This window comes from Podarcis muralis, chromosome 13, assembly GCF_964188315.1.
Source record: "Podarcis muralis chromosome 13, rPodMur119.hap1.1, whole genome shotgun sequence".
Classification (NCBI taxonomy): Eukaryota; Metazoa; Chordata; class Lepidosauria; order Squamata; family Lacertidae; genus Podarcis; species Podarcis muralis.
In genome coordinates, this window is record NC_135667.1 from 10,780,221 (window position 1) to 10,807,819 (window position 27,599).

At 46.2% G+C, this 27,599-nt stretch overlaps 3 protein-coding genes and 2 non-coding genes across 14 annotated transcripts; 4 read left to right on the top strand and 1 right to left on the bottom strand.

Annotated features, from left to right (window-relative positions):
• The first annotated feature begins 1,332 nt into the window (after window positions 1–1,332).
• HNRNPC (heterogeneous nuclear ribonucleoprotein C) lies at window positions 1,333–19,980 on the top strand. 10 transcript variants are annotated; one of them, XM_028703905.2, is made up of 9 exons: window positions 1,347–1,506; window positions 7,746–7,771; window positions 12,379–12,653; window positions 15,170–15,284; window positions 15,789–15,836; window positions 17,281–17,441; window positions 18,550–18,651; window positions 19,349–19,506; window positions 19,603–19,980. In XM_028703905.2, the coding sequence occupies exons 3-9, from the start codon at window positions 12,413–12,415 to the stop codon at window positions 19,684–19,686; spliced, it is 909 nt and encodes a 302-aa protein (XP_028559738.1). In that variant the 5' UTR covers window positions 1,347–1,506; window positions 7,746–7,771; window positions 12,379–12,412; the 3' UTR covers window positions 19,687–19,980. The 10 variants fall into 10 exon arrangements, with proteins under 10 accessions (XP_077773056.1, XP_077773054.1, XP_077773053.1 ...); XM_028703911.2 differs by having other exon boundaries at window positions 15,170–15,245; XM_077916928.1 differs by having other exon boundaries at window positions 1,334–1,538; window positions 19,349–19,980.
• A 3,796-nt stretch (window positions 19,981–23,776) lies between these two features.
• Window positions 23,777–24,660, top strand: LOC114582691 (histone H4). The gene has a single exon (XM_028703913.2). It carries the CDS (start codon window positions 23,810–23,812, stop codon window positions 24,119–24,121), a length of 312 nt encoding a protein of 103 aa, XP_028559746.1. The 5' UTR covers window positions 23,777–23,809; the 3' UTR covers window positions 24,122–24,660.
• A 132-nt stretch (window positions 24,661–24,792) lies between these two features.
• On the top strand, window positions 24,793–26,104 carry LOC114582690 (histone H2B 1/2/3/4/6-like). The gene has a single exon (XM_028703912.2). It carries the CDS (start codon window positions 25,634–25,636, stop codon window positions 26,012–26,014), a length of 381 nt encoding a protein of 126 aa, XP_028559745.1. The 5' UTR covers window positions 24,793–25,633; the 3' UTR covers window positions 26,015–26,104.
• Window positions 24,999–25,071, bottom strand: TRNAF-GAA (transfer RNA phenylalanine (anticodon GAA)). The gene has a single exon. It is a non-coding gene; the product is annotated as a tRNA-Phe (tRNA).
• Window positions 26,105–26,674: 570 nt separating the features above from the next.
• Window positions 26,675–26,746, top strand: TRNAD-GUC (transfer RNA aspartic acid (anticodon GUC)). Its single transcript has one exon. It is a non-coding gene; the product is annotated as a tRNA-Asp (tRNA).
• The last annotated feature ends 853 nt before the right edge of the window (window positions 26,747–27,599 follow it).

The window sequence follows — 27,599 nt, forward strand, 5'->3', positions numbered from 1 at the left end:
TCAGGTAGGTAGCTGTGTTGGTCTGACGCAGTCGAAATAAAATAAAAAATTGTGCAGTAGCACCTTAAAGACCAACTAAGTTTGTTCTGGGTATAAGCTTTTGTGTGCATGCACACTTCAGATCCTTCCGTTTCTTAAAGTTAGCTTCAAGAGTACATGAGAAAAACCTGCTCTTGATGATTTCGGTGGAACGTATTTCCCAGTAAAATGTATAGCATAGCACAGCCCTGAACAGTTGCAGACTTATGTGCATTTGCCTGCAAGAAAAATAAAATATAATTTAAGATTTTAAAATCCGCCATAGGGCAATACCTTACGGGAACCAAACTAACTTCTCCAGAATTCTTTATAGGGCTAGATGGTAAACAAAGCAAGGGGGAGGCAAAAACTTAGCTGCTTTTAGGCTGTGTACATACAGTACTGTACATTTAACATATATGCTTCTCCCTCCTCAAAATTTTTTTGTAAAAAAAAAATTACAGGAACTATATTTCCTCATCTCTGTGAAGGGCAAGCTACAGTCCCCAGGATTCTTGGGACTAAATCATTTCCTTTAAACGTATGATGTGCAGGCAGCTACAATCTCAAGATAGAATGTGGGAGAAGGTGGACAATTAAAATGAGGCTGTACCAGGAGGTCTGTAATGGAAAATAAAATAAATAGGCAGGTTTATGTGGCGGGATACTTTTCAAACACACCAATCAAAACTTGAGTCTAGGCACAAGGCAAGCACTTATTGGCCGAGCAAAGCCGAAGTTACGCCTCCTTTTTTAACGGGGCCCAATTGTGTTAGGGTTGCGCGCTGTCCAATGACTACTCGAGGCTTCACGTACGTCATTCGCTCGTAAGCAATGGAGACTTACTTCCCCAAGGGAGCCGGATGTACGTGAAGCCACCTAATTTAGTTATTGAAACACCCTTTTAGGCACCATTGGTCGCTGCCTGTAAGACCTTGACCTATCACAAACTAAGCAGAGATGAGTGGCAGGGATGGACACCATTCAGAAAAGGAAGCTGGGGAATAAATGGGTGGGGGAATAAATGAACAGCAGAAATCACTGCGAGGGAAGGTTGGACTGACAGCCCAGTTGTCAAATCACAAAGCGAACAACCGGGACAGAGAGCCACACCCCTGCTAGCCTATCGCGTTTCGAGTCCCGCCTTTCACGTCGCAAATCTCTCCCTCTCCCTATTATTGCTTCGTCCTCACCTTCACAACCTCAGCGGGCGCTTATTGGCCCCCATTTGATTGAGAGCGAATGCTAGCCAATGAACGACGTCCATATTATAAAGCCCCCTTCCAATGACAGACGGTGTAGCATGAAAAGGGGCCGCGCCGCGCTACGTCCCGGCTGCGCGGCGCAGAGGCAGAGGGCGGCGGGGGCGCCATTTTGTGAAGAGTCCGGAGCGTGGATGAGGCGAAGGTATATGTGAAAGAAGAAGGAGGAAAATAAAAAGCCCTATAGATAAGGAAAACGACGCCGTTCCGGAGCTGGGGCCTCCTGGTGAGTTCGTAGCCTGGATATTAACGCCTCAGGTGGCCAAGGAAGGAGCGGCGACGTTTCTTTCCTTTTTCGCGCTTCGGCCGCGGGGGGGGGGGAGTGTTAATGATGGTACCGCCCTTTCTCTCTTGTTTTCTTCCCCCGCCACTTTGGTATCTCCCTTCCCGGCCTTCGCAGGGAAATGGGAAGATGCGAGAGATTCTCCCCCCCCCCCCGCTTAGTCCAAATGGTACATTCCGAGCTAATTCATATGTGTTGCCCCTGGAAGAGACCATTGTACTTGGGCGGGGGAGGAGGAGGAGGAAATAATCCTTATCCCCCCCCCCCTGAAAGAGTTAGGTGGCGGTGGGACAAAAAACCCACGTGAGGCTATTGGCTTTGGTCAGGAAGTGACATTTCTGCCCGCGTGTTCCTTTCCCGTGCAGAAGGCCTGGCGCCCGCCCGCCCTCTCTCCTGGCCTAATCCGGATTAGTGGTCTAATGTAGGCTGCTCTCCTGGCTACGCTTTTCTGAGCTCAGTGGGGCTGCTTCATGAATAAACATAGCAGAAGAGTTGCGGGGGTGCGCCATATATATATATATATATATATATATATATATATATATATGCTTTCGTAGATTTTCACGGGTACAGGAATGCAGGTTTTGGTGTCCTCGGGTATCTTCCCGTGTAAAAGTTGGGGTGTCTAGGCGACGTTTCGACGAGGTCTCACTCGTCATCTTCAGGCTGGTGCTTTCGGCTTCTTGTTACTGGAACAGAGCAGGATCTCAGTGTTTGAGTTCCTATAAATACTGTAGAGGAGGTATGGTGTATAGCCTCCAATGTTCTGGGCAGAGAGGAAGTTCCCAGGCTAGTGTGCCTTTTCTTCTTTTGTTCCTTAATTGCTTGAGGGATATCTTGAGTGATTTCTTGAGTGATATCCTGAGTACCACTTAGGTGGGTCATTAGGTGTGGATTAGTTGCTAAAGCCTTTGTGTCTTGACCTCTTGAACTTTGTGAAGAGTTTTTCTGAGAAGATGGGTGTACTACATTTAGTTGTGCTCTGGCTTGGCTTCGTGTATAGGGGCGAGACCCAACCACACCAGACCCAAACCCAGACCCTCTCCACAGATAAATTACAGACACCATCCAGTAGCCAAACCATGGTGGCACCTCCGGATGCTGCACCCCCCTGCAATCCCTACACAGATCTGGCTGGCACAGGCCACAAAACCACAGCTCGCCCCTATACACGAAGCCAAGCCAGAGCACAACTAAATGTAGTACACCCATCTTCTCAGAAAAACTCTTCACAAAGTTCAAGAGGTCAAGACACAAAGGCTTTAGCAACTAATCCACACCTAATGACCCACCTAAGTGGTACTCAGGATATCACTCAAGAAATCACTCAAGATATCCCTCAAGCAATTAAGGAACAAAAGAAGAAAAGGCACACTAGCCTGGGAACTTCCTCTCTGCCCAGAACATTGGAGGCTATACACCATACCTCCTCTACAGTATTTATAGGAACTCAAACACTGAGATCCTGCTCTGTTCCAGTAACAAGAAGCCGAAAGCACCAGCCTGAAGATGACGAGTGAGACCTCGTCGAAACGTCGCCTAGACACCCCAACTTTTACACGGGAAGATACCCGAGGACACCAAAACCTGCATATATATATATATATATATATACACACATACACACACACACACACATACATATACACACACACAAACACATACAGTATATGTTATTCTGCCTCTTAGCCCTCACAAGGCAGTGCACAGCTGGAGGAGATCAATTGAAATGCATTTGGGTTGTTTAATAATAATAATAATAAATAATAATAATAGAGAATTTTGAGGAACCAACAAGTCTCAGGAATGAGTGACATAAAAACAACTGGGAAAAGTGTAGCAGGTTGCAACAAATCGAGTTTTTGAGGTACACTTGAAGGCTTTGTTAGCTCTGCAGGGAGGGAGTTTCAGAGCCACCACACTTGAGCCCACCAGCCTAATAGGAAAGGGCAGTAAGGTCACAGGCTTAGTCCCTGGTGTCATAAAGTCGGGTTCCTGTAACCTTGGGAGAGGTGCTGCCAGTCAGAATGGGCAATACTGAGCAAGATGGGCATGCAATCTGATATTGTTAAAGGCGGTTTTCTGTGTTCCCCTTGTGGGCATGCAAGAAGGGCCTTTGTTGTTGTTTTTTTACGGACGTCGAGGATCATAAGAGCTAAGGGTGGTCCTTTTTAGAGAAGCTGGCCACAAATAATCAGAGCTTTACAGGTTAGCATCAGCATATTGAATTGAGCTTGGAAGCGCTCTAGTGACAACTGGAGTAAAGCTGTTCTTACATGCTCAGGTCTCCTGGTCCTCCTTAGCCTTTGTGCCATTCAGCCTGCAAGACCCTGCAAAAATTAGAAGTCATACAGACTGTTGCTTAACTACAGTATGCTAGCATCTTGCTCGGGGGCTGCGTTCTGGGGATGGTGCGTATAAGAAAAAACTCTGAATCATCTCCTTCGAACTGCCCTCATGACCATCCTTGCCTACCAAGCAAGGCAGAGAGCTTTTAAATTCTCCACCTTGCTTACCAGGCTCCGGGAGGCTCTTTTGAGATCTTGTTGCTGGGCCGTCCCAAGGGCTTCCCAGAACCTGCTGAGCAAGCCCGGGAGATTAAAAGCTTTTTTGCACTGGGAAAAGACAACACAAAAGGCGCTATTAAACTCTGCCATGCATGCAATTAATTTGCAATATTTAATCGCGCTTAAGGTGGGAACATACTGAACTTTAAAAAAAATAAAAGTTCCAGAGGGATCATGTTTGTCACATTGAGGAATAGAGTGAGAAGCAGGGTATGCATTCTTTAAATAAATAATCAGTTGCTGCAAAAGCAGAGTGCCTTGTGGCACATCAATAGGCTGTGCAATCTTAAACAGATTTTCTTGGAAGTGCATATTACTGAGCTTAATGTGGCTTGTCCCCAAGGAAGCGTATATAGGATTGCAGCAAGATTGCTATATTATCTTGCCTTTCTCACTGAACCAGGACTCAAGGGGGGTTTACAGAAATTAAAACAACATGGATAAAACACAGAAGTTTAAAAGTTATTAAACAGACATGGAATTAAAACAATATAAAAAAAAAATCTACGTATTAAAATACAGATAGTAAAAGCAGTACAGAACTACTCAAAGCCCTTTCTTTAAAAACAGTTCTGAAAAGGCTTTAGGAATAAAACAAGTTTCCACCTGCCAGCAGAAGGACAGTTAGGAAGGAACCAGTCTAGCTTCTCTAAGGAGTTCCAAAATTTGGGAACAGCCATCCAGAAGGCCGCCTCCTGCATTCCCACCAAATGTGCTTGTGAAGGTAGTGCAACCCAGAGAAGGGCCTGCCCCAAAGATCTCAGAACCCAGGAATGCTTCAATGGTCATTCAAATAACCTGGACCTAAGGTTCATTTTTAGATTTGTTCATCTTTAGAGCGGTCACCCCACTCTTTGCTGCTTTTTCTGAAGGAAAAAAAAACAGTAATTCCATGGCCTGGTATAGATTGTTGTCAATTATTGCTCTAAATTTTGTATAATTTGGGGTGCCTATTTATATTGGGTCTGTTTTGCATGTTTAGCAATATGCAAGCTTCTGAGTTACACAGAGGTCTTGATTTAACTAATGGGAGTCAAAAACACTTTTGTATATTGCCTTTGCCAGCTGCAATTGATTCAGTACAGCTGCGCTGCCTGTCTTGAATTTGGATTTGCGTTTTAAAAAGTTTTTCAATTGTTAAGGAAGAGAATTGGGTTCAGCTCATCTAGACCCCAGCTTTGGAACAGGGTTAAGTAGGGTTAACAGCTCTGCTCCTGGGGAAGCCCACAAAAGCCTGATCTTGCATTTCACTTGGAATCCTTCAGAATCATGTGGCTGCCAATTGTGTTGTTAGTTTAAAAGTAATTTGTACAGCACTTATTATTGGTGAACATCATGTTGAAGAGCTACCATCCTGCTTTGAGGTAGGACATGGTGTTCCTGTGAAAGACAGAGATAGGCAGGATCAGGAGTGAGGGTCTGGCATTGATTCCTAGCCATAAGCTAGGTTTACAGTGATGGTTTATGGTATTCTTATTCTTATTTATTACATTTCTATACCACCTTTCACCCAAGGTTCACAGGGACAGTTCACAATATAAAAACACAGAAATATGTAACATAGTAACAAACAAAAACACTCCCCCCCCCATTTTAGACAGTTTAATTAGCCAAACGTCTTGAGAGAAGAGGGCTGTTTTCGTTTGGTGCCTAGAGATATGTAAATCACATAGGAGGGGAATGGGAACATAGTGAGGGCAGGATTCTTTCTGTATGGACAGCGCCAGTGATGCCCTTGCACAAGTCCAGATGTGTAAATTGCAAAACAGTTATACCTGGTGTGCCAAAACCCATTCATTGGCTGGACAGGTCCTGGGTGCTCACTAGCTTGCAGCACATAGCTCTTTATTAGCACCTGTAGCACTGAACTAATAGCCAATTAACTTAAAATTCCATTCAATTAGTTTTATTAGTTTGCAGCAGGAACTGGGTGGGAGGGAGGCATGAGTCTCGTGATACCTTAAAGGCTATGAGCTTTTGGTGTCACTTTTTGAAAGCTGAAGCCTGCAAGTGTTTGTGCAAGATTGAACTAGCTGTTCTGTAAGGAGTTGCCACAGGATTTGCACAAGACCAGGAGTTTGAATCCAAGTCTTCCACGTGCTGGGTCATGCTTAGTAGAATAATCTGAATACATTAGCCGCCTTCTCTCTTAACATGCTTCCTTCCATTTGTTGAGAACTTGTACAAAGGGTGGAAAGGTAGAACGTCTGGGTTCTTCTGCCAGGGACCATGCATTGACCTCCCCCAGTAACATTGAGGAAACGTGGCTGGAAGTCTTTCCTCCTAGCACCACCACATACCCATCACCCGTCTCCAGAGTGTTAGTAGATCTGGTCCAAAAGAGCATTTCAGTTTGCTTGAAGCTGGCATCAAAATGTGTTTGGCATCAACAACCTTGTATCTGTTTTGCTTATCACTTTTGCCAAGTAATTCCAAAATGACCTGCCCTTCTCCCTTTGTTATTTTCCCTGCCTGTGCTGACTGCACTAAACTTACCCTATATCCTTCCAGGGGTAACATAGCACAGTAGAGAAAAGGAGTGTTCTGCCTATGAATTTCTCTTATGAGAGACCTGGGGATTATTTATTTAAAGTGTAAATCTGGGTGGTTTATGTGCAGTACTTTCCTGGCATTTAAATGCTGGGTGGGAAGGCAGATAAAACAGTTGGGCTAGAATTTAATTAATGGCTTATCAAAATTGGTACCCAGGACTAGGATGGCTTCCAGTTTTGAACATGATGCTAAAAACCAGTGGGTGGGTGCATGTATTACACTTCTGGGGAGTGATGCATAGAGCATTAGGCTGCAGTGCCCTCATGCTCTTAACGCTTATGAGGTTTGTAGAGGTTGCTTCTCCTTCAGTTGCATGCATCAGAATCTCTGCGAAGTCTTCCTCCTCCATCTTTGCTTCAGGGTATCTGTGTATGAGCTTCAATGTACTTCACCTCCTACCACAAGCTTCCTGGTGCCTTTTGACGTCAGCTGTGAGCTTGGGGTAGCCACGTGGGACTGGCATTCTCTGCGCTGGGGAGGGGGGAACTGGGAGATGTGGGCAACGTTTCTCGGGTACCCTGACTCATCCTGTCCCTTCTCCTTTCACAGGGCAGCAAGGCGAAAACCCCCAACCCTTCCTTCACTGGAGCTCAGCTTCGTGTTTTGTTTTTTTATTTAAAAAAAACCCACCCACCCCACCGCACGCACACCCCTCCCAATGTCTTAGAATGAGCCGTTTTTTTATCAAAACGGTGGCTTTGCGGCCCAGCGTTGGCCTTGCAGTGAAGCCAGAGCTGGATTGAAAGATGTTAATTTTGGGGAAAAAATCACTTTTTTTTTTCCTGCAGCAGCTGGGTTAGAGGAGGAATCTTTTAGCCTCGCATGAGCTCACCTCTCTCAGGCATTTTTAGAAATGGTGTTCAAAGGGCTTGGATTGTTTCCTGCCGGGAGCTCTCCCCTGCCTGGTTCTGCAGTAACCATGGCTGGAACAAGAGGGTGAGAGGGGGGAAAAAAGGACAGAAAATGAAAGAGAGAGAGAGGAAAGAAATCGTTACTGACTTTGACCTTTTTACACCTCCGGTTTTTCTAATCTGGGCTATTTTTATTTTTGTTTTTTTACAGCGAGATTTTTTTGATCTTCAGCTACAGTAAGTTATTCAATTTTTTTCCATTTTTTTCCTGCCTTTCCACTGATTTCCTTTTTATCGTTGTTGCTAGTTACTTATTGATATTATTGCTACTATGATGGTGGTGACTGTGACTATGATGATGTGTTGCTGATGGTGGTGATTAAAAAAAAAATGACTGCTGATTTTTAACCGGATGAAAATGGAGTTTTTCTGAGTGGTCCTAACTGACTCTGGGCTTTTAACCCCTTGGGGGGGAAAAAACACAACAAGGTTTTTAAAACACATTTTTTTTAAAAAAGTGGATTTATCGCGTTTAACTCTTTTTTTCCCTCCCTCCCTGATTGCCTGGCTGCTAAGAACGGAACCCAATTTCTCTCCAGAACTTGTTTGAACATCTCAGGAAGTTCCTGCACTTTTTTATTTTTATTTTTTTTAATTTTTAATATTTCATTTCTGTGCAATTTTTCAACTGTTGCTGCAATGTGTCTGTGGTGCTGATCGCTCGCTAGCAGTGACAGCCTTCCCTTGGTCAGATCCCGCCCCCCCCCTTCCTGTCTCGTACCCTTCAGTTCCCATCTTGATCTTTTCCTCCACACCGTCCCTCCCTTACAAACGCCGTCATGGACGCCCAGTCTGGATTGGCAGAGGCAGTTACCTGCGGAGCCTTGCATGGAGCAGACACAAACCCATCTTGGCTGATGGTAAGGGGCTGAGTTGGCTTACTTCCAGGCTTCAGCAGCCATCCCTCTTAAAGGCCTTGCTGAAAAAGAGTACACACCTGCACTTCAAGCAAAACTCTGTTAGTAGATGTGAGTGGACCTGTTCAGGTCTTCATTGCCTTCTGAACATGCAGCCACTTTAAGGGTTAGAAGTGGGGGAGAGGGGTTGTCTGGTTTTGGGGAGCAAAAGCAAGTTCAGCAACCAAGCTCAGTATATCTTGTTGCGCTGGGCTTTGTGGGTAGGGGGTGAACTGGCCAGTTTTGTGTGGTGGACTCTTTCTTTTTTTCATTTTTAAAAAGTGGCAACAAAACTACACTCCCAGAGTATAATTCTGTGTTAAACTTTGCAGTGCATGCGCACATACTTGGAATCTTTTGCCCGTTACTTGACCCTAATTAACAGATTGGAACAATCTCTTTTAACAGTTGAGTTATATATAAAAATACTAGAGTATGTCACAGTACCCAAGTTACCTTGATGCATTGCAGAGATTAAAAGAAGTCTCTGCCAGCAGACTTATGCTAGACATGAGAAAGGCAACGGGGGCGGGAATGAAACAAGCAAGTTCAGGCAATAGCTTTGTGAAAAGTTACATCATGAACATCTTTAAGGGTAGTGATGGTGGCTGATAAAGGCTCTGGTTCATAATGAAATAATAGTCAATCTTTAGGCCTTGGGTACATCACGGTCCTGGCAGCGACAAACAAGAAGTGCATGCTAGGTGCCAGCTAAAGTCATGGGACCTCTCTTCAGAACTAAGTTTTGTGGTCATAATATGGCTTTGCTGAGGCATGGTAACTAATGGACAGATGTGTAATCGACAGCCAGCATATTTTGGCTTGGTTTGTGAGTTAATCCCATTCATTGCTACCACCATGGCTTGCTCCCCTTTGCTTTCCCTGAGAGCTGTAGAATGTGCAGAGAGCTTGTGAACCGGGCTTTTGAAGAAAGCAGCACCCCTCTGCATCTTCCAAAAAACGTGTGGAAGAAAACCTAGTCATTCCTTTCCTCCTCCATAGCTTGCTGCAATTTGCCAAAGCCTAACTTGCAATAGAGAGAGAGAGAACGTTTGTTTTTTTCTCCCAGTTGGGTTTTTGCCGAAGGCGTCAGCAGAGAGGGACTCCTGGCATTTTCTGCAAAATTGCAGCTTGATGTATGAGAACCATCTATGGGAACGGATGGAAGTGACCCTTTTATCTGTGCAGGAAAGGGAATAAAGGAGGGCTAATACCCCCCCATCCCATGATAGATAGATAGAAATTTTAAAGAGACAACCGAAAAACACAGTTGATGCTTTCTGTGGAAATGCCTGGGAGCAAAACCACTTTTCTTCTGATTCGGGGTGGGGGGGGGAGATGTCCCTGCCCCCCCCCCCCGGGTGAGTTCATCTTCTGAAAGAAAGTGTCAGCACCTCCTTGCTGCCTGCATCATCAATTGAACTGGAAAGAAAAGAGAAAGATAGTGTCATTTCTTCCTTTATCCCTCTCCCCTGTTTTTGGCAGGAGGGAGCCATGGGCTGCAAAAGCCCAACTTGCATGAGAAAGAGAGTATGTTGTTTTTGTTGTTATTTATCGCATTTATTTGTTGCTTTCTACAATAATGTCTCAGAGTGACTTATGATGATAAAAGCATACAGTATACAAAATACAAAATTCACCAGAAAAATAAAAGACTACACCTTGTTTCTTCCACTGAAGCATTGGGCGGGGTGGTGGTGGTGGTGGTGGTGGTGGTGGTGGTGGTGGTGAAGAGGGGTACTTGCCTGCAAACAGGATGTGATGGAAGTGCAGGGATGGTCATCAGTTGGGGGTGAAGCACTCAAGTACAGTGAGGAGGCAAGTAGATTTATCAAACCCTGCAGAGCTTAAAGCTGGGTCTCCTTGGAGCCTTGAAGAGAGGGCCCTCTGACCGCCCTTGACATTTGGCCATTAGAATTGCTTTTGGTAGAGGATGATTAATGAAACACTCATCCCACCTTGAGGTCGCACAGAAAGGTGATAGCACCATAAATCTAATTTCTGTCCATGTGCTTTGCTGCATGTTGTCAGTCCCATATACACCACCTGCTCTAAACCCTGTTTCGCTGGCCTTTGGCTGCAGTGTATGCTGTGACCACACACACACACATTTACCTTGTTTCTGATCACAAAAATCATGTAATAGTCTTTTCCTCTGCCCATCTCAATCAAAACTGCCAGCTGGAACTGAAAGTGTTGAATCTTTTGAAGGGTCTTGGGGTTTTTCCCATGACTCTACTCATTATCCAGAGGTTGCTCTCCATTCTCATCTTGTTCTTGCAATAGTCCTGTGAAGCAAATATAGGCAGAGAGCGTTCACGAGCCTCTGGGAGTTTCATTGCTGGACAAAGAATCTCAACATGGACCTCCAGCAGCGAAACTTAACAATCAGTCCCCCACTCTGTTCACTTGATGGCTTAAGTCTGGGTTGTCGAGTATCACATGCAACAGAACTAAATGTGCCAAGGTGAGAGCAGGAAAGTAAAAGGCTTTGCCCTGTTGGATTTCTGTAAATAGCTTGGGGGGTGCGGGGAGAGAAGAGAGAATGTGTGTGTGCATGCATGCGAGAGAGAGTGAGAAAATGCGGTGAGCAGCATTGAATCTTCCTCCACGCTGAAACTTCTTTCCCAGGCTACTTTCAGATATATTACAAGACCACTCTGAGTTTGTACATAGACGAAGTTCCAATACTGATTTATTTTAGTTTCCACCGGTCGCTTTAAAAATATATTCTAAGTATAACTATGTTAACTAGGTGTGCGCAAGAGACTTGTGTAGATGAGCAGGCTCCATGTTGTTGCTCCGTGTAAGTGGTTGAAATGAGGCTGGAACTCAAACCAGAATCTCATTTCCATGTTTATCAATGAATCTAAAGATCACAGCAAGGTCCTGGTGCTTTTGTCATAAGCATCTATAAATGGAGGCCCAAAGTTAGATAGCATTCTACTCACTGCTTTTGAAAGAAGTTTTGTTGAGAAAACTGTGTGTGAGAGTTGTCTCACTACTAGAAATTCTGCTAGCTGGTGACAGCTTTTTGTATTGGTTTCATCTGAGCTGGAGCTGGGCTTTCTGTAGTTGTGTTCCTTAGAAAGCTGGTTAAAAGCAAAATTGAGGGCTGGGAGTAAAATTGATTCTACCCACAATATGCTTGTCCTTGAAACGGGTCCAGAGCAGGGGTCAGCAAACTTTTTCAGCAGGGGGCCAGTCTACTATGCCTCAGACCTTGTGGGGGACTGGGCTATATTTTGAAGGGGGGAAATGAACAAATTCCTATGCCCCACAAATAACCCAGAGATGCATTTTAAATAAAAGCACACATTCTACTCATTTAAAATCATGCCAATTCCCGGGCCCTCCACAGGCCGGATTTAGAAGGCGATTGGGCCGGATCTGGCCCTCAGGCCTTAGTTTGCCCCATAGTCTAGCGGTTGACTTTCTCCTGAGACCAGGCTGACATGAGAGATACCCACCCATCTTGGAATACCACTGCTAGCTTTAGACACAATATCATGCACAGCCAGGGCTTGACGTGGGCACAGGTGTCTCTTGTGGGAGAAGGTGGGTGGTTCTGTGGCAGGCTGGTGGCAAAGCCACCTCACTTCCTTTAGTGCCTTATGAAAAATGGTCTTTGCCTAGTGGCAATCGTTTTTTTTAAAAAGGAAAATGCAGTTGCTTAGCAATACTGCTGTGCCTTACTGCTTGCAGGATGGATCTGAGATTTTCCAGCATGCCTCGGGGATCGTAGCCATTCGTTCAAAGGGGGAAGCGCTTCCTGCCAGGCTGCGTGTGTGTGTGTGTATTCTGTTGGCTGTGTGTGTGTGCGCATGTGTCAAGATGCTGAAATCCCACGTGACTGCTTTCCCTTCTCTGACAATCTTCCTCCTCCAGCACCAAGCCTGTGTTTCTGCTGCATACTTGAGTCATGGCCAGCAACGTCACCAACAAGACAGACCCACGCTCCCTGAACTCCCGCGTGTTCATCGGCAATCTCAACACGCTAGTGGTGAAGAAGTCAGACGTGGAGGCCATCTTCTCCAAGTACGGCAAGATCGTGGGCTGCTCTGTGCACAAGGGCTTTGCCTTCGTGCAGTACGTGAACGAGCGCAACGCTCGTGCTGCCGTGGCAGGAGAAGATGGCAGGATGATCGCAGGCCAGGTCCTAGGTAAGCGCCTTGTGGTGGTTTTTAGCATATCCCTTTTCTTAGGCCTGGCTGAAATCACTGACCAGTTCCTTTTCCAAGCACCTCTCTTGCTTCCTTATTGCCTCATTTCACACTCAGACATAACACACCACTCTCTGCTAGCAGAGCCAAACAACTACATACGCAAACCAAGAAGAGGAGTTTGGATTTGATATCCAAAGGGCCTTTCACTCCCTTTAAGGAGTCTCAAAGCGGCTAACAATCTCCTTTCCCTTCCTCCCCCCACAACAAACACTCTGTGAGGTGAGTGGGGCTGAGAGACTTCAATGAAGCGTGACTGGCCCAAGGTCACGCAGCAGCTGCATGTGGAGGAGCGGAGACGCGAACCCGGTTCCCCAGATTACGAGACTACCGCTCTTAACCACTACACCACACCAGCTAAACCAAGCACATACTTTCGGCTCCGTATCGGAGGCAGTCTAGATGTCAGAGTGGAGGTGGCAAGTCTATAAAGAGGAGAGCAAGGAAGTCAGAATTTACAGTTAGATATTGAGCTGTGTGGAAGTGCAGGGTGTTGCCCATGTTTATTTTATTGTATTTATTTTTATTCCACCTTTCAAGGTACAGTTTCTTCTAAGGCAGCTTACAAGTAACATCAAAACATGGTAAACACACAGAGCAACATCAGAAAGGTGGGGTACAAGCCTGTCTTTCCTAATTGTCTATTGACGCCTTTTGAAGCCTTAATCAAGTACAGTGGTACCTCAGGTTACATCTGCTTCAGGTTACAGACTCCGCTAACCCAGAAATAGTGCTTCAGGTTAAGAACTTTGCTTCAGGATAAGAGCAGAAATCAGGCTTCGGCGGTGCGGCGGCAGCAGGAGACCCCATTAGCTAAAGTGTGCTTCAGGTTAAGAACAGTTTCAGGTTAAGAACGGACCTCCGGAACGAATTAAGTACTTAACCCGAGGTACCACTGTATACCCAGATTCTAATGATCCATTCCACTGGATGGAGCAGGAGCAGCTTCCTGATTTCTTTTTCTTCATCTGCCTTTCTTTCCCGAGATCCTTCCAGGGCTGTTGGTCATTTTGGGTTGGTGAGGGAAGAGAAAGGCAGTTTGGAGCCTTGATTGGCTTTTATATGGAAATAAGGAATGTTGATCACCATGTAGAGCTAGCCTTCAGGTCTGGTTTTTCATTTCTTCCTCTGTATGTGTGGTGTTTGTGTTATGTTTATGACAGTCTTCCTGCTCCTCACAGCATCCAGGTGTGTTAAGCTAGGAGAGTGGATGTCCTTGGGCAAGTCAGTGGGGATTTGAACTAGGGTCCAGAATGTCACAACCCAGCTCTTTCTTGTGGCTACCCTTGTCTCCCCTTTTGAGACTAGCTTATATGTATTTGGGAATGCTGGGCTGGGGCAGGGAGCCTGGCACCAATCCTCTTGAGCTACTCTACCCCACTCCTCTCCAAAAAGCCTGAGCGGGAGCAGCCAAAGCATTTTTATTGCATTGCTCCTTCAAAGCAGTTCACTGGTTCGCCTAAGTATAGGGAAAGAAGACACAACTTGCGCAGCCGGCATCCCTGTAATATTGCAATTGGCTCATTGTTTCATTAGGCAAGACTCAAGACAAGAGTGTTTATGCAGCTCTGTTTGAAAGCCACAATTCCAAATTCCTCCAATCGAAAAGCCACATCCCCGATCTTCAGAGAAACCAGCAGCTTTGTCTTCTCTCCCCTACTGCCCATAGCCCTGTAAATAACAGTACAAGTAGCTTAGTAGCCCACAGATATTAACTGGCTTAGTTGCCCATTCAAGATGTTTAGTAGTCACATAATGGCATATTGGTGCCCTTCCATTTTAGACTAGCTTTCCTGCCTAGTCACTGGGACAAACTTTCACTCTGCACATGAGACTTCGGAGCAGCTATTTACAAGCTTGCTCAGCCTTGCTTGTCTTTCATTCCAGTGTTTTCTCTGCCAGACAACATTTTCCTGCCACCCCTCCCCCAGTTGGTGTGGGAAAAAATTGTTTGTTTGGTGTAGCCCGTCCATCCTGCAGTGAACCCTCTTACTTTGGAAGTGCTGCTTAATATATTAGTTCTGTCACTGCGTGGTATAGATTTACTGCAAGGGAAAGAGTTGCACTTTCCCACCCAGCAGTAAGAAGCTGAGTGTCTGTGTTTGCAACTGACAAGTGGCTGAAGATCCTGGCCAACATGAGATGTCTTATTCAGTATTATTTTTTTGCCAAACACAATGCCCCCCCCCCTTTTTTTGGTGTTCCTGCTTGAAGTTAATGGCTCATAGCTTGTTTTCTACCCTCCTGGATCTCTTGCTACTGGGCATTATGTTATCTGTACCTTTTAGCAGCATATCCTATGCCGTCCCTTAGGGCAGTGTGTCCCATCCCAGAACAGAGAGAGCTCAGCAACACATTAGTGCCCAGATGTATGGCAGGCCTCGACTTGTTTCCAAGAGTTGTGAGATGCTGGCTTTCAAAATTGGCATGTCTCTCTCTGTGTGTGTCTGTTCCAGATATTAACCTGGCTGCCGAGCCGAAGTTGAACCGGGGCAAAGCTGGGGTGAAGAGATCGGCCACAGAGATGTACGGGTCAGTAGCCGCACCACCTTCTCCGTCCCCTCTAGTCAGGTCGGGACCCTTATGTTTTTTTCCATTATTTTAACGTTTCTGTTCTTTTTATTTCTCTGGCTTTGTGCCCTGCAGTGAGCAATGTCTCCATAGGTCTTAATTGTCTAGCTGGTTGCAAAGGAAATGAAGCTGAGTGTGTAGAGGCGTGTGCATGTGTACGTGTGCATGCGTGCAAGCAACTCCATGTGAATGCGAGAGGCCATGTGGGAGAGTGGGTTTTTTATACCTGCGGGTGGCACAATTTGTTACCTTGGATCCCAGCGCAAAGCTCAGGTGGCTTTGAAGTGTGGGTGACAGACAGAGGGATTGTTGGATAAATGCAGGGTTGCCTTTGCTCTTGCACTGTGAATAACTGTGTTTAGCCTTGATATGCCAAACTGGGAATGGACTCCTGATAATGGGAAGCGAAAGAATCGCCTGTTCCTTTCAGCCCTCCTGAGCAGGATTCCTTTCCTTGGTGGTCTGCCTGAGACCTGACCATGTTTCATGTGCTTTGTCTTTCAGGTCATCTTTTGACCTGGACTATGACTTCCAGCGTGATTACTACGACAGGTAGGTTTACCTGAATGCTGTTTGCTGCATTGTACATGCTTCGTTCCTTCTGGTAGAATAGGAAAGCACCAGTACACTGTTCTGTTGTGTCAGCATCAAATAGACCAGGCCTTTTAATTCCCTCCTTCCAAAGCATTCCAGGTGTAGGTTCCTTTTTCTGGCATAGAGTATAACGACCTGAGAATGAATTTCCGTTTTCACTCAAGGCACTTAGCCAGATCCTAGGTTCTTGTGGCGCTTGTCATATTTTTAAGAACCTTCTGCCGTTAAACGGTGAGGAAGACGAGGATATGCATAGTAGAAGTCCTAGGGATGACTTCAATGGAGATGGCAGTTCTTCAGGAGGGCAGTGTTTGCGGGAAAAGTAGAGGCATTTTTTTCTTTGGCCAAAAGGAGTCTGGGGAGGAAGAAAGGGTTTTCGCAAGGGATTGTAGGTCAGTGGTAGAGTGCCAGGTTAGCAGGTAGAAGCTCCTCGAGTACCTCCCTGCTTCGCGTGCGTAGGGCCACAAAAGTCCCTTGTCAGCAGCACTGAAGAGCCTCTCAGTGGAGGCTGGTTCATGGGTGCAAACGAAATACTGTCCCAATAACTTTCAGTGGCCCCAACCCATCCTCTTTCAACCAAACCAGGGGTTGGCTCTTTCTGCTACCTTCCTCCTCCTCCTCCTTCTCCATCTCTTTGTTGTCATTATAGAACTCAGAAGGGAGGAGGATGAATTAGTTGGCCGTGCCTGTAGCTGGCTGTGGCTGCACCTACCTTCTTCCTGCCAGTCCCCTTGGGCACCAGCCGCCACTGAAGCTGCTGCCAGTCATGGTGTCCCAGTTCCAGGACTCTTGAGTTGGTAGAAAGCAGCTGCCAGATGGACGGGGTATAAAGAATAAAATTATTATTTCTATGCTGCAAGGAGCTGTCTTAACCTTCTTGCCCAGAAGATCTGCCTGATCTTCTCGGGTTGGTGTGGGGAGGGAGCTTTCCTGGGACACTTACCCATGCACAGCCTGGGAGCCACCAGTGAGCCGTTGCCCCTTCCATACATCTCCGGTGCAGTTTGTCTCCAAATGCCAAGAAGGGAGGAACCACAGCCATTGAGCTTGTGCATGAGCAAGAAGCAGATGGGAGGAAGATGTCACTTGGTTTTATTTTGGGGAGTAGAGGGATGCATGCAGAACAGAGGAGTCATCCTCATGCGACTTCACGGAACAGGATTCTGTGGATGAGGAAGGTCCCTTTGTGCTACAGGCCTTACAAGTGCTATGTAAGTAGAGCCTGCTCTCCTGAGCGAACTCTAAAGGGAGTGCTGTTGGTTAGATCCCTCGAGCAAAACGATGAGTTTTGAGAAGCCCAGGGCAGAGGATGCACACATGTGGTGTATAGCACAAAGAGGCAGTTTCAATAGGGAGTTGAGGGCTGGCTTCTGACGATGGCAGTTTTCTCTTGTGCCCCTAGGATGTACAGCTACCAAGCGCGGGTGCCGCCTCCGCCTCCCATTGCCCGGGCTGTGGTGCCATCCAAACGCCAACGGGTTTCTGGCAACACCTCCCGCAGGGGCAAGAGCGGATTCAACTCGAAGAGTGGGCAGCGGGGGTCGTCTTCCAAGTCTGGAAAGTGTATGTGTTGAATTTTCTGGCTAGGGGCAGGTGATTTGAGTGGGGTGGGGGCCCTTTCTCTTGCACAAGGACTTAAACTGGGATTCAGAAAAGTCACACAAAGTGCCACTGAGTAGTTAAATGTTGCGGTAGCCTTACATAAAATCCTTGGGGATTGGCTAGAACTGTTCACTTGGCAAGGCAGAAGTTCCATTTGGAACTGGGGTGTGCAGAAGGTAGATCGGGATCTACTGGGTATTGTGCAACAGATTCTGCTTCCCACTTGGTAAACAATGGGCAGCAACTGAAATGATTCTTGCCCCTGAATTAGGCCACTGAATTTAAGAAAGATAGGGGGTGATTTCGTGTGTGAAAAGGCCATAAGCTCAATTCAGTCCTGGTGGTACAAAACTACCCAATTCCTAGGTTCAGGTGCACCGTCCTCTTGTAATTCTAATTATGTTTTTGTGCTTGGATTTTGCTGGAAGACTTCTAATTAGCAAAGTAGATCTGACATGTTTAAAGTCTTCCCTGATTTGAAACGGGCCCCTGCATGCTGTGGTGGGTGATGCTGAAGCTGGCCGTGGGCAAGGGTTACCCTCTTGCCCCCCCCTTTATCTCTCTTTGCCTAGCAAGATGCTGCGAGAGGGTGAGGTCACTCTTGCCAGAGGCCTGTCCTGGTCACATGCTGTGAGCTTGGGCTGAAGGTCATGTGTATCCCTAGGGCTGCAGGTTTCCAATTCCAGTTCCTGGAGTAAATTGCTGACTTGCCCATAAAGAGAGTGAGAAAGTTTCACTACCCCAGACTGTTCTCTATCCTAGTTTCAGAGGGGCATCTGAAAACTCCTGGCAACAGTTGCACCTTCCTTTGCTTTTCAGCACTATTTATTTCCCTATCTCTTTTTTTAATGGTGGGTTGAGAAGAAGGAACAGTGGGGAAACCTCCTCTCCCTGGGATAAATGCATCGCTTAATCTCCAGATTTATATCTGTGTTAGCTGTCTTTCAGCATCTATTGTTGAGATGCTGAATATATTTGGAATAGGCATTGAGTGCCTATGTTCAAAAAAGCTAAGCCTTGGGTATCAGTGCTTCCGATAAACAGTGTGCTCATGTCCTTTTTATTTCAGTGAAAGGAGATGATCTGCAGACCATTAAGAAGGAGCTGACCCAGATTAAGCAGAAAGTGGATTCCCTGCTGGAAAGCCTGGAGAAGATAGAGAAAGATCAAAGTAAACAGTTGAATGAAAGGGTTGGGAGGTGGATGGGAGGCGGGGGGAGGACCCTGGAAGCCCTTCATGGGCTTGGGTCTTTTGGGGGGCTGAAGGTTGTGGGAATTTGGCTTGAAGCATCTCTTCAGGTTTTATGCTTCCTCCCCAATAAAGAGAGCACCTTGTTTGGGAGGGACACGGGCTGTCTGGGGATGTATATCTGACATGTGTAATCGTGGTGGTTTTCTAGGTGGGCTTTGGTTTTGGGTTTCCAGGAGAGCAACCTTGTGATGCTCCTTCGCTGCTCTTCTATTTAACTGCTTTCCATAGCTAGGAGGGCAGCGCTCTAGCCCCTCCTCTATATTGTCGGTGGGGAGAGCAGCCACCTTGCCAAAGCCCTTTGTGTACAGCCATAGTTCTCCACAACAGCCTTGCAAATGAACCCATGGCAGCTGCTTGATCACAGATATGTCGCGAGCTGCCGGCCCCTTCATGCCTTTGCATAGGTGGCCTGTCTAGGAAGAACCAACCTCCTTCCGGCTTATAAAAGCTCTTCTGCCTCTGGGACGGTTCCGGCTCGCCAGAGGCGTGTGGTTGGCTTGACGAGTCTTGATGTAGGAAAACTCCACGTGGGGCGGCAGCCCCGAGAGCTTAGGAGAGCAGGCGAGCGGTTCCGATACCCTGCTGGACCCCTCCTCTCTATATCCTCCCTTCCTAGAACTGAAGAATGACAAGTCTGAGGAGGAGCAAAGCAGCAGCTCGGCCAAGAAAGAAGAGAGCAATGTCAAGATGGAGTCTGAGACTGGGGCGGATGACTCCGCTGAGGAAGGGGACCTGCTGGACAATGACGACAATGAAGACCGGGGAGACGACCAGGTACGAAGCTGGAGGCGGCAGAGAGCCAGGAGTGAGGAGCGCGGCTCTCCCTGTTTGCTAACTCGGCCCCTCTGCCTGTCCCCTTCTCTCTCTCAGCTGGAGTCCATCGAGGGGGATGACAAGGAGCCCGAAGAAGGCGAAGACGACAGAGACAGCGCCAATGGCGAAGACGACTCCTAAGCGCCCAGCACACCTCTCCTCTCTCCTCCTCAACAAACACCGATGTTCTTCTGATATTGAGCCTCTCACCAGCCCCTTGTCGGCTGCCTCCTCACTGCCCTCTTCCCTCCCTCCTTCCCAGAGCCCCGTGTGTTCATGGCGTGTCTTCTGTTGCATTTGTCCTTTCTTTCTCCTCCCCCCGGCCAGACCCCCGAAATCTCTCCTAGTAGTTCAGTTAAATCCCCTGTAATTCTCCTCTTTTAATTTTGATACCTCTTTATTGACTTAACAATTAAAAAGGACGTATTGTTTTTAGATGGCTTGCCTCTTGTTTATTTGTGGGGAGGGAGCGCCTTCGGATGTGGGCTGTGCGAATGTGTGACGTTACAGTTCTTAGCTGCAAAGGCTGACCCTTCAGTACTCTGAGGCCAGATTCGAATCGTGTCCCCTTTTAAGAAGGTGTTAAAGGTACCCCTGCCCGTACGGGCCAGTCATGTCCGACTCTGGGGTTGCGCGCCCATCTCGCTTAAGAGGCCGGGGGCCAGCGCTGTCCAGAGACACTTCCGGGTCACGTGGCCAGCGTGACGAAGCTGCTCTGGCGAGCCGGCACCAGCGCAGCACATGGAAACGCCGTTTACCTTCCCGCTATAAAGCGGTACCTATTTATCTACTTGCACTTAAAAGTGCTTTCGAACTGCTAGGTGGGCAGGAGCTGGGACCGAACGACGGGAGCTCACCCCGCCGCGGGGATTCGAACCACCGACCATACGATCGGCAAGTCCTAGGCGCTGAGGTTTTACCCATGCCTACCCATGGGTTAGAACATGTGAGAACCACGCTTGATAGTTAAGATGCAAACGTGGTGGTTAGTAATGTTTTAAAAAAGCACTTGGCTGCAAGCATTGCTGAGGCAATGACTTCTGTGTTCCTAACTGCAATGTGTGTTGTGCATTTGGCATGGTCTGGCCTCCTCAATCTCCCTTGTATACATGATGGCATAAGTGAACATCCCAGGGTCTAAACACTGAGCCAAGGAAAATCATTTGTAGAGTAAGATATCCAACATGAATGTACAGAAAGCCACTCAATTAAAATGAATGTTTTGGGTGTTGCTGAACTTCCAGAGTTTGAAAGCAATGATATTGACACACCAGGATAGGGGAACACCAAACATTTAAATCTAAGCAGCTGCATAAAACAGATCCAGCTGTTCCTCTAAATGCTTACAATAAGTCAATATCAAACAGAAATTGATGCCCCCAACCCTGTTTGTGGTTCTGCATTTCTCTGTGAACCACCCTGAGATCTACGGGTACTGGGTGGTATACAAATTTAATAAAATAATGCTAATAAAAGCCGTAGTTTCTTTTTACACTCAGCCTTCATGTGTGGAGCATAAAAGCATAGCCACAAATAGCCGAAATATGAGAACTAAGTGAAGCACTTGCAATGGATAAAGTGAAAGATCTCGCGTGCTGTTTGTGTACTGACAAGTTGGCCCAGCCTTTTGCAGAAAAATGTCGGCTTCTAGTCAATTTGCCCCAAGTTAGGGTTGGGAATGTGTGGTGGGTTTTTTTCCAGCCAGAGGGCTGCATTGCCTCATGGATAGTATTGCAGGGACCACATGCTAGTGGTGAAGTAGGGTCGGGGCAGTTGGTAATATAAAATACCAACACCCCCCCCAAAAAAAATCTTCTACCTTGCAAAGCAAAGACTTAATACAGGTCAAGGGCACATGACATCTATGCAAATATCCTCCAATAAGCAGAACAGAGCCTTGGTGAGGAGTGTGCCCTGGGCAGAGTTGCAACAGACTTTTATTCAGCGCTTGGTTCTGAGCTTCTGCTCTCATTACAGCAGAGGTGGATGTCTTTGGTCACAGCCATGCGAAGGGCTCTTCAGCCAGATCCCATCACTTGGGAGGAATGAGGACAAGTTGATACATTCTGCCCTGCCTGATCTTGACAGTGTGATGGACTCCTCTTTATTTCTCCTAGAAATTATCTGGCATAAGCTACCTGGATGGTGTTAGATATTCAGGGTGAGGTGTGCTGGCTGCTTTTTTACTCCTAAAATGGTGTAACACTTAGCAGAGCAAGAAACCTGCTACAACAGACCAAGGGCCCGTGTACTCCAGCAATCCCATAAAATTGTAGGAATCCCCCTGCTGGATCAGGCTAAAAAAGACCCATATAGTCAAGGATTCTGGTCTACCAGGTTCCCAAGCAAGACAAGACCTGAGCACAACAACACTCTCCACTATGGATTTGTATTTACTAAGTGTCAGTCAACACCCATCCAGGAATACCTGAACAGAGGTCTCCAATCGTTTTAGGCCATTTGGATTTCTCTGGTTACCTTTGTCGTCTTTCTTCCTTGGATCAAGCTCCCACACACAGGCAGAAAGAGTGTCTGTGCACACACATTGCTTTTTCTAAAGGAACTTTGTAAAACTTGGATTCAGTAGAATTCATCTGAGCCTTGAAAAACATATAGAGCTGAAATAGGAGGTGGGTGCCCTACAGTGTGTCTTTTCCTTCTCTCAAAGACTATAACGTACTTGACCATTAGAGATAAAATACCTTTCGATTATTATTTTCTTCTTTGGTGATCACTCGTAGCTGAGTAAGATTGTCTTCCATAAACACAGTTTTAACAATGAGTCTGTAAGTGACTGTGGAGGCCAGTTCTGGATCCACACATCCTTCCACAGTGGGGATTATAACCTCAGTATCTCCCTAGTAGTCTAAGGAATTAATTCTACTCCCTGAATCACCCTATAGATCAATACACTTATTGACTAACGTTGGTTTATCGTGTGAAGCTTTCCTTCTCGTTAGAAAAATGACCCCTATTGACCCCATTTAAGCAACCCAGTTTCCTTGTAAGAGCTATATATAGTTGCTGCTCTATATAAGAACATGTCATTTCCCAAGCCTGGCAACGGGTCCATCTAGCTCTAGGGCAGGTTTTTACTTCTCAGTCCTGCCTGTCATTGAACGCAGGATCCCTTTGCCTGCACTCAAAGCCTGCTTGTGCTCTATCCTCTCCCCACAGAGCGACGGACCCCCTCCAGCGCCAGCCAGCGAAAGGGGGCGTTACTACTGCAGAACCTTAGAGGGCATAGTTTTCTGTCCATCGTAAAACTAATGAAACTCCCCAAATTAGAGAATCATTCTGAAAACTGAGTGTGCTTGCTGGTAATGAGGAGATGACCTTTGTGCCGCTGCTAATGCAAAGCAATTTAGATTCTGGGATTGAAGAAAACGCTATTGTGCCGCTCACACTTCCCTTTGAACATTATTTTCTCCTCTACCCATGCGCCCTCGAAATGTGCTCCAGAGGCTTGTCTGACGCGCAGGGAGAGAAGGGTGGAACCCCGTTCCTGTAACGTTGGATACGTGCCATACCCTTCTCCCTCATAGTATCCCCTCACCTATACGTTTTGAACACCAAATTGAAAACAGCTCCCACGCTCTACTGGAGTGTGGGTATTATTTTTGTCGGTGGTGCTGCACGTACTGCGAATTCTGTGGTTGACTTTAGGAACTAAAGATGGTTTTCTCTAAAAGCTAAAATCCGAACCTATATTTTTACTTTTAATCACCACATGCATCTGTCTATTTACAGCGGAGGCGATGCCTGCTTCCTTACATTTATTTTCGTACCAGCAGATTCATGTTGTCCACACAGCAGGATGTGGAGTTAAAATTAGCAATTAAAAAGGGAAATCCCGCTCCCACGAAGCCAAATCAATAGTCCCTCCTCGACTGAAGGAGGCTAGGTCGAGAATGAATAGGATACTATTCTCGAAGCGGTAACTTCAAGCGGGATTTTTACTACCGCCCAAAAGCACGCATACGCCAGGACTGCACAAAAATCCTCTTTTGATCAAAGACCGAGATAGGCGCCAAATAGCGCTTCCGCTACTATTTGCCGGAGAGTGTTTGATTGGTTAGTTTGAAATACCTGTTCATCGTTGATTGGGTAGCGTCAGTTAATGCGCACGGCGGCGTGACCTGTGTGCAAATACGCGGCTCATTGTTGAAGTTTTCATTCTGGTCGGATTCCAAACTATTTAAAGGCGCTTTTTCGGGAGCCGCTTCACATTTCTCTCCTGCGTTGGAAACAGTTCGTTAAGAAGATGTCAGGACGTGGAAAGGGAGGCAAGGGGTTGGGGAAAGGAGGCGCCAAGAGGCACCGCAAAGTGCTCCGCGACAACATCCAGGGCATCACCAAGCCCGCCATTCGTCGGCTCGCTCGCCGCGGAGGAGTCAAGCGCATCTCCGGGCTCATTTACGAGGAGACCCGCGGCGTCCTCAAGGTCTTCCTCGAGAACGTCATCCGCGACGCTGTCACCTACACCGAGCACGCCAAGAGGAAGACTGTCACCGCCATGGACGTGGTCTACGCTCTCAAGCGCCAGGGCCGCACTCTGTACGGCTTCGGCGGCTAAGGCTCCTCCGCTTCCACAGACCAAAACATCAACAAAAGGTCCTTTTCAGGGCCACCCACCTTTACCTGAAAAGAGCCAATCGCTAACGCTATTTTACCTAACGCACTGGAATTATTGGACTAATACCCAAAATACATAGAAACCTAGCTCGAGGCATCGAATCTTTTACTTTACAGTATAAAGAGCCCTGGTTATTTTGTTCCGATAGTGGTAAGCTCAATTTGCTTGTATGTATTTTCCTTTTAAATATTTCTGAATTCTCGTTGCCTTCTGTAGCGGTGGGTTGCCCACATTTTCCTAAAAAACCGATAATACTTTTGTTTTCAGAAGCGGTTACAAATATGTGCTTGGATTTTCGTTTTGCACTAATAAATTAATTATGAGTTGGGGCCAAGTGGGCGTCTCCAACGTAGCTTCCTTTCAACTGCATTGTGGATCAGGGTATTGGGTAGGTTCACAATACTTAAGCAACTGCCACTGTTAAGTGATTTTAAAATTACTTCTACATTATATTAAAAAATACAAGGTTTGCAGCACGATTTTAAGCTTATTTATTGTAAGGCTAGAAAATATGCTTGCAGCTAAATTTACCGCACTCAAGATTGAAGACGTGCATTACATTGTAAATCTAAGAATTTTGTAGTTTCAGCATACAACAGTTGCAAAGGAAAACTGAACTAAAATATTATGTGCTTAAAACACACACCTTCAGGCATTTCCAACCGTTCGTCTGCGTTTAATTTCTGGATGTATTTTTTTAGCAGAAGTAGACAACGCATAAAATTTAGGAACACTCAAGCTAACAGCAAAAACTTCATAAAATACAGTACTAGGAAATTGAAAGTTCAGCAAACTGAACCAAAGGCCAAAAAATATCTGCCGAAACCCGGGATCGAACCAGGGACCTTTAGATCTTCAGTCTAACGCTCTCCCAACTGAGCTATTTCGGCTCTATATTGGAGCTTAACCTCAGAACATCTGAGCCTTTTTTCTTATTTTAATCTCAAGTATTCTTCTTCCTTCTGGGGGTCGTGTGGATGTAGTGCAAGCTCTTACTAGGGTATGAAACGTACACTTCGATTAGTCAACTTTTAACAGCACTTTGCCAATTTACAGTTTTGTCGCGGGACCCGTATATACAACAGGGCAGAAAGTTCCCTAGAGAATGAGAAGAGATCGGGGTCTGATAGTAAGTGCCACTGTACCAAAGAAGCGGGAAACGGGATTGGCCTGCTATCAAAATGGTGCCGCCTCCAGCCAATGAGAATTAACTGTTGTTAAAAAAAGCCAATAAGAAACGTTTCTTTAAAACATCCAATTGCAGCGCGAGATTTGAAATGCATGGACTCTCTTCCAATAGCGTAAGGGTGGCGTACTTCTCGTCCAATGGTAACTAAGAACTTTGGAAACTTTATTTGCATTATCCAGCCTATAAATAGAGGGACGGCGAATATCGTCCCATCATTCTTTCACTGCTTGTGCTCTACGATAGTTGAGACCTGATTGTAGAAGATGCCTGAGCCGGCCAAGTCCGCTCCCGCCGCCAAGAAGGGCTCCAAAAAGGCCATCACCAAGACCCAGAAGAAGGGCGACAAGAAGCGCAAGAAGAGCCGCAAGGAGAGCTACTCCATCTACGTCTACAAGGTGCTCAAGCAGGTCCACCCGGACACGGGCATCTCCTCCAAGGCCATGAGCATCATGAACTCCTTCGTCAACGACATCTTCGAGCGCATCGCGGCCGAGGCTTCCCGCCTGGCGCACTACAACAAGCGCTCCACCATCACCTCCCGGGAGATCCAGACCGCCGTGCGACTCCTGCTCCCTGGAGAGCTGGCCAAGCACGCCGTCTCCGAGGGCACCAAGGCCGTCACCAAGTACACCAGCTCCAAGTGAGCTGGGCGCCCATTTTTCGGTTGCCTGGGAAAGTGATACAGAAACCCAAAGGCTCTTTTAAGAGCCACCCACTTTCTTAGTAAAAGATCTGATCACGCTTTTGTGTATAAAATGCATAAGCCCTAGTGGCTTTAACATCAGTTACAGCATAATCCAATTGTATGGAGTTGTAGGGTACCCTGCTACGCAGTATGGAGAGCAGCCTTTGGGTGAAGTGGTGCTGCGGGAAATGTCTCGACTTTTTCATAAGATTCAGCGCTTCAAGTTGTAGTTAGCGAGTGTGTTTGGATGGGCGGAGGAAAAGAGTAAAAACGTTCCTTTAAAAGCTTTTAGAGCTTGTTTTGTGTATGCAAGTTAAATAAGTTTAATAATTTAACAATCAGTGATTACCAAGAGTTTTTTAAAAAATGTCCAGTTTGCTTATAGATACAAAATATCAAACGTATTTTAGAAGGAAGGAGTGGAGAAAGCGTGAGTAGAAAATCTTAATTATGTAAGGGCAAAACGTGTCCAACGACGCTGCTTGAAAGTATAAAATAACGGGACAATTTCAACATTTTAAATTCGCGCGCTATAAAGGGGTTGGTTAGTTCCTTATTGACCCTTTCCAGACGGTAATTCAGGAATGCAGGGTGCTTTGTCGGAGGGTTGTCTGTGTCTTCCTCGTTAGTATAGTGGTGAGTATCCCCGCCTGTCACGCGGGAGACCGGGGTTCGATTCCCCGACGGGGAGAAACGATTGTTTTCTTGACCAGTTTTATACGGTTTCTAAGCAAAAGTCCATCCATCAGCGACCATGGTCAAATACACCAGTTAAATAAAAGGACACATCTTTTCTATTTTTACTATAAAGGTGCTGCATAGTCTTCATTAAAAAACAACACACATAGGAAAGGGAGTTTCCACTCAACCTCCACAGAAAGCACTCAGGTCTATCCCACGAAATTTATGTGTGAGGACCGACAAAAGAAAGCCCACACGTAATTCATGAAATGTATTGTCGGTAGATATGATGGTCACAAGACTAGGTGGTTTTACAAGGAGGGTTGACAAAGGAACGGGTATTAGATCAGTGATGGAACCTCCATTCTGAGGTGCAGTGTACCTGTGAATACCAGTTGTTGAGAGGGAGAGCACAGGAGCCGGGTCTGTTGTCTTCATACTCTCCCGGTTGACTTTTTCAAAAGCATCAGGATGCCGACTAGTACAGAATATTCGACTAATTGGACCTTTGGTTTGATTCAGAAGGGTGGTTATGGTATGGTAAGTTTTGTCAATAAAGAAAATTACTTTTTCATCTTTTAAACTATGGTTACCAGACATCCCCGTTTCCTGGGGGACAGTCCCTGGATTTACAGATCTATCCCCGAACAAAATCCATCCCCGGATTTCATTTAATGTCCCCAGAATTATATTTTAAGTGTTGTAGATTTATTAGTAGGGAATGAATGTCGTGTGATTGGTTCAACACCCCAGAGGACAGGATCACACTTCAAAACGACCTTGACAGATTAGAGAACTGGGCCAAAACAAACAAGATGAACTTTAACAGGGAGAAATGTAAAGTATTGCACTTGGGCAAAAAA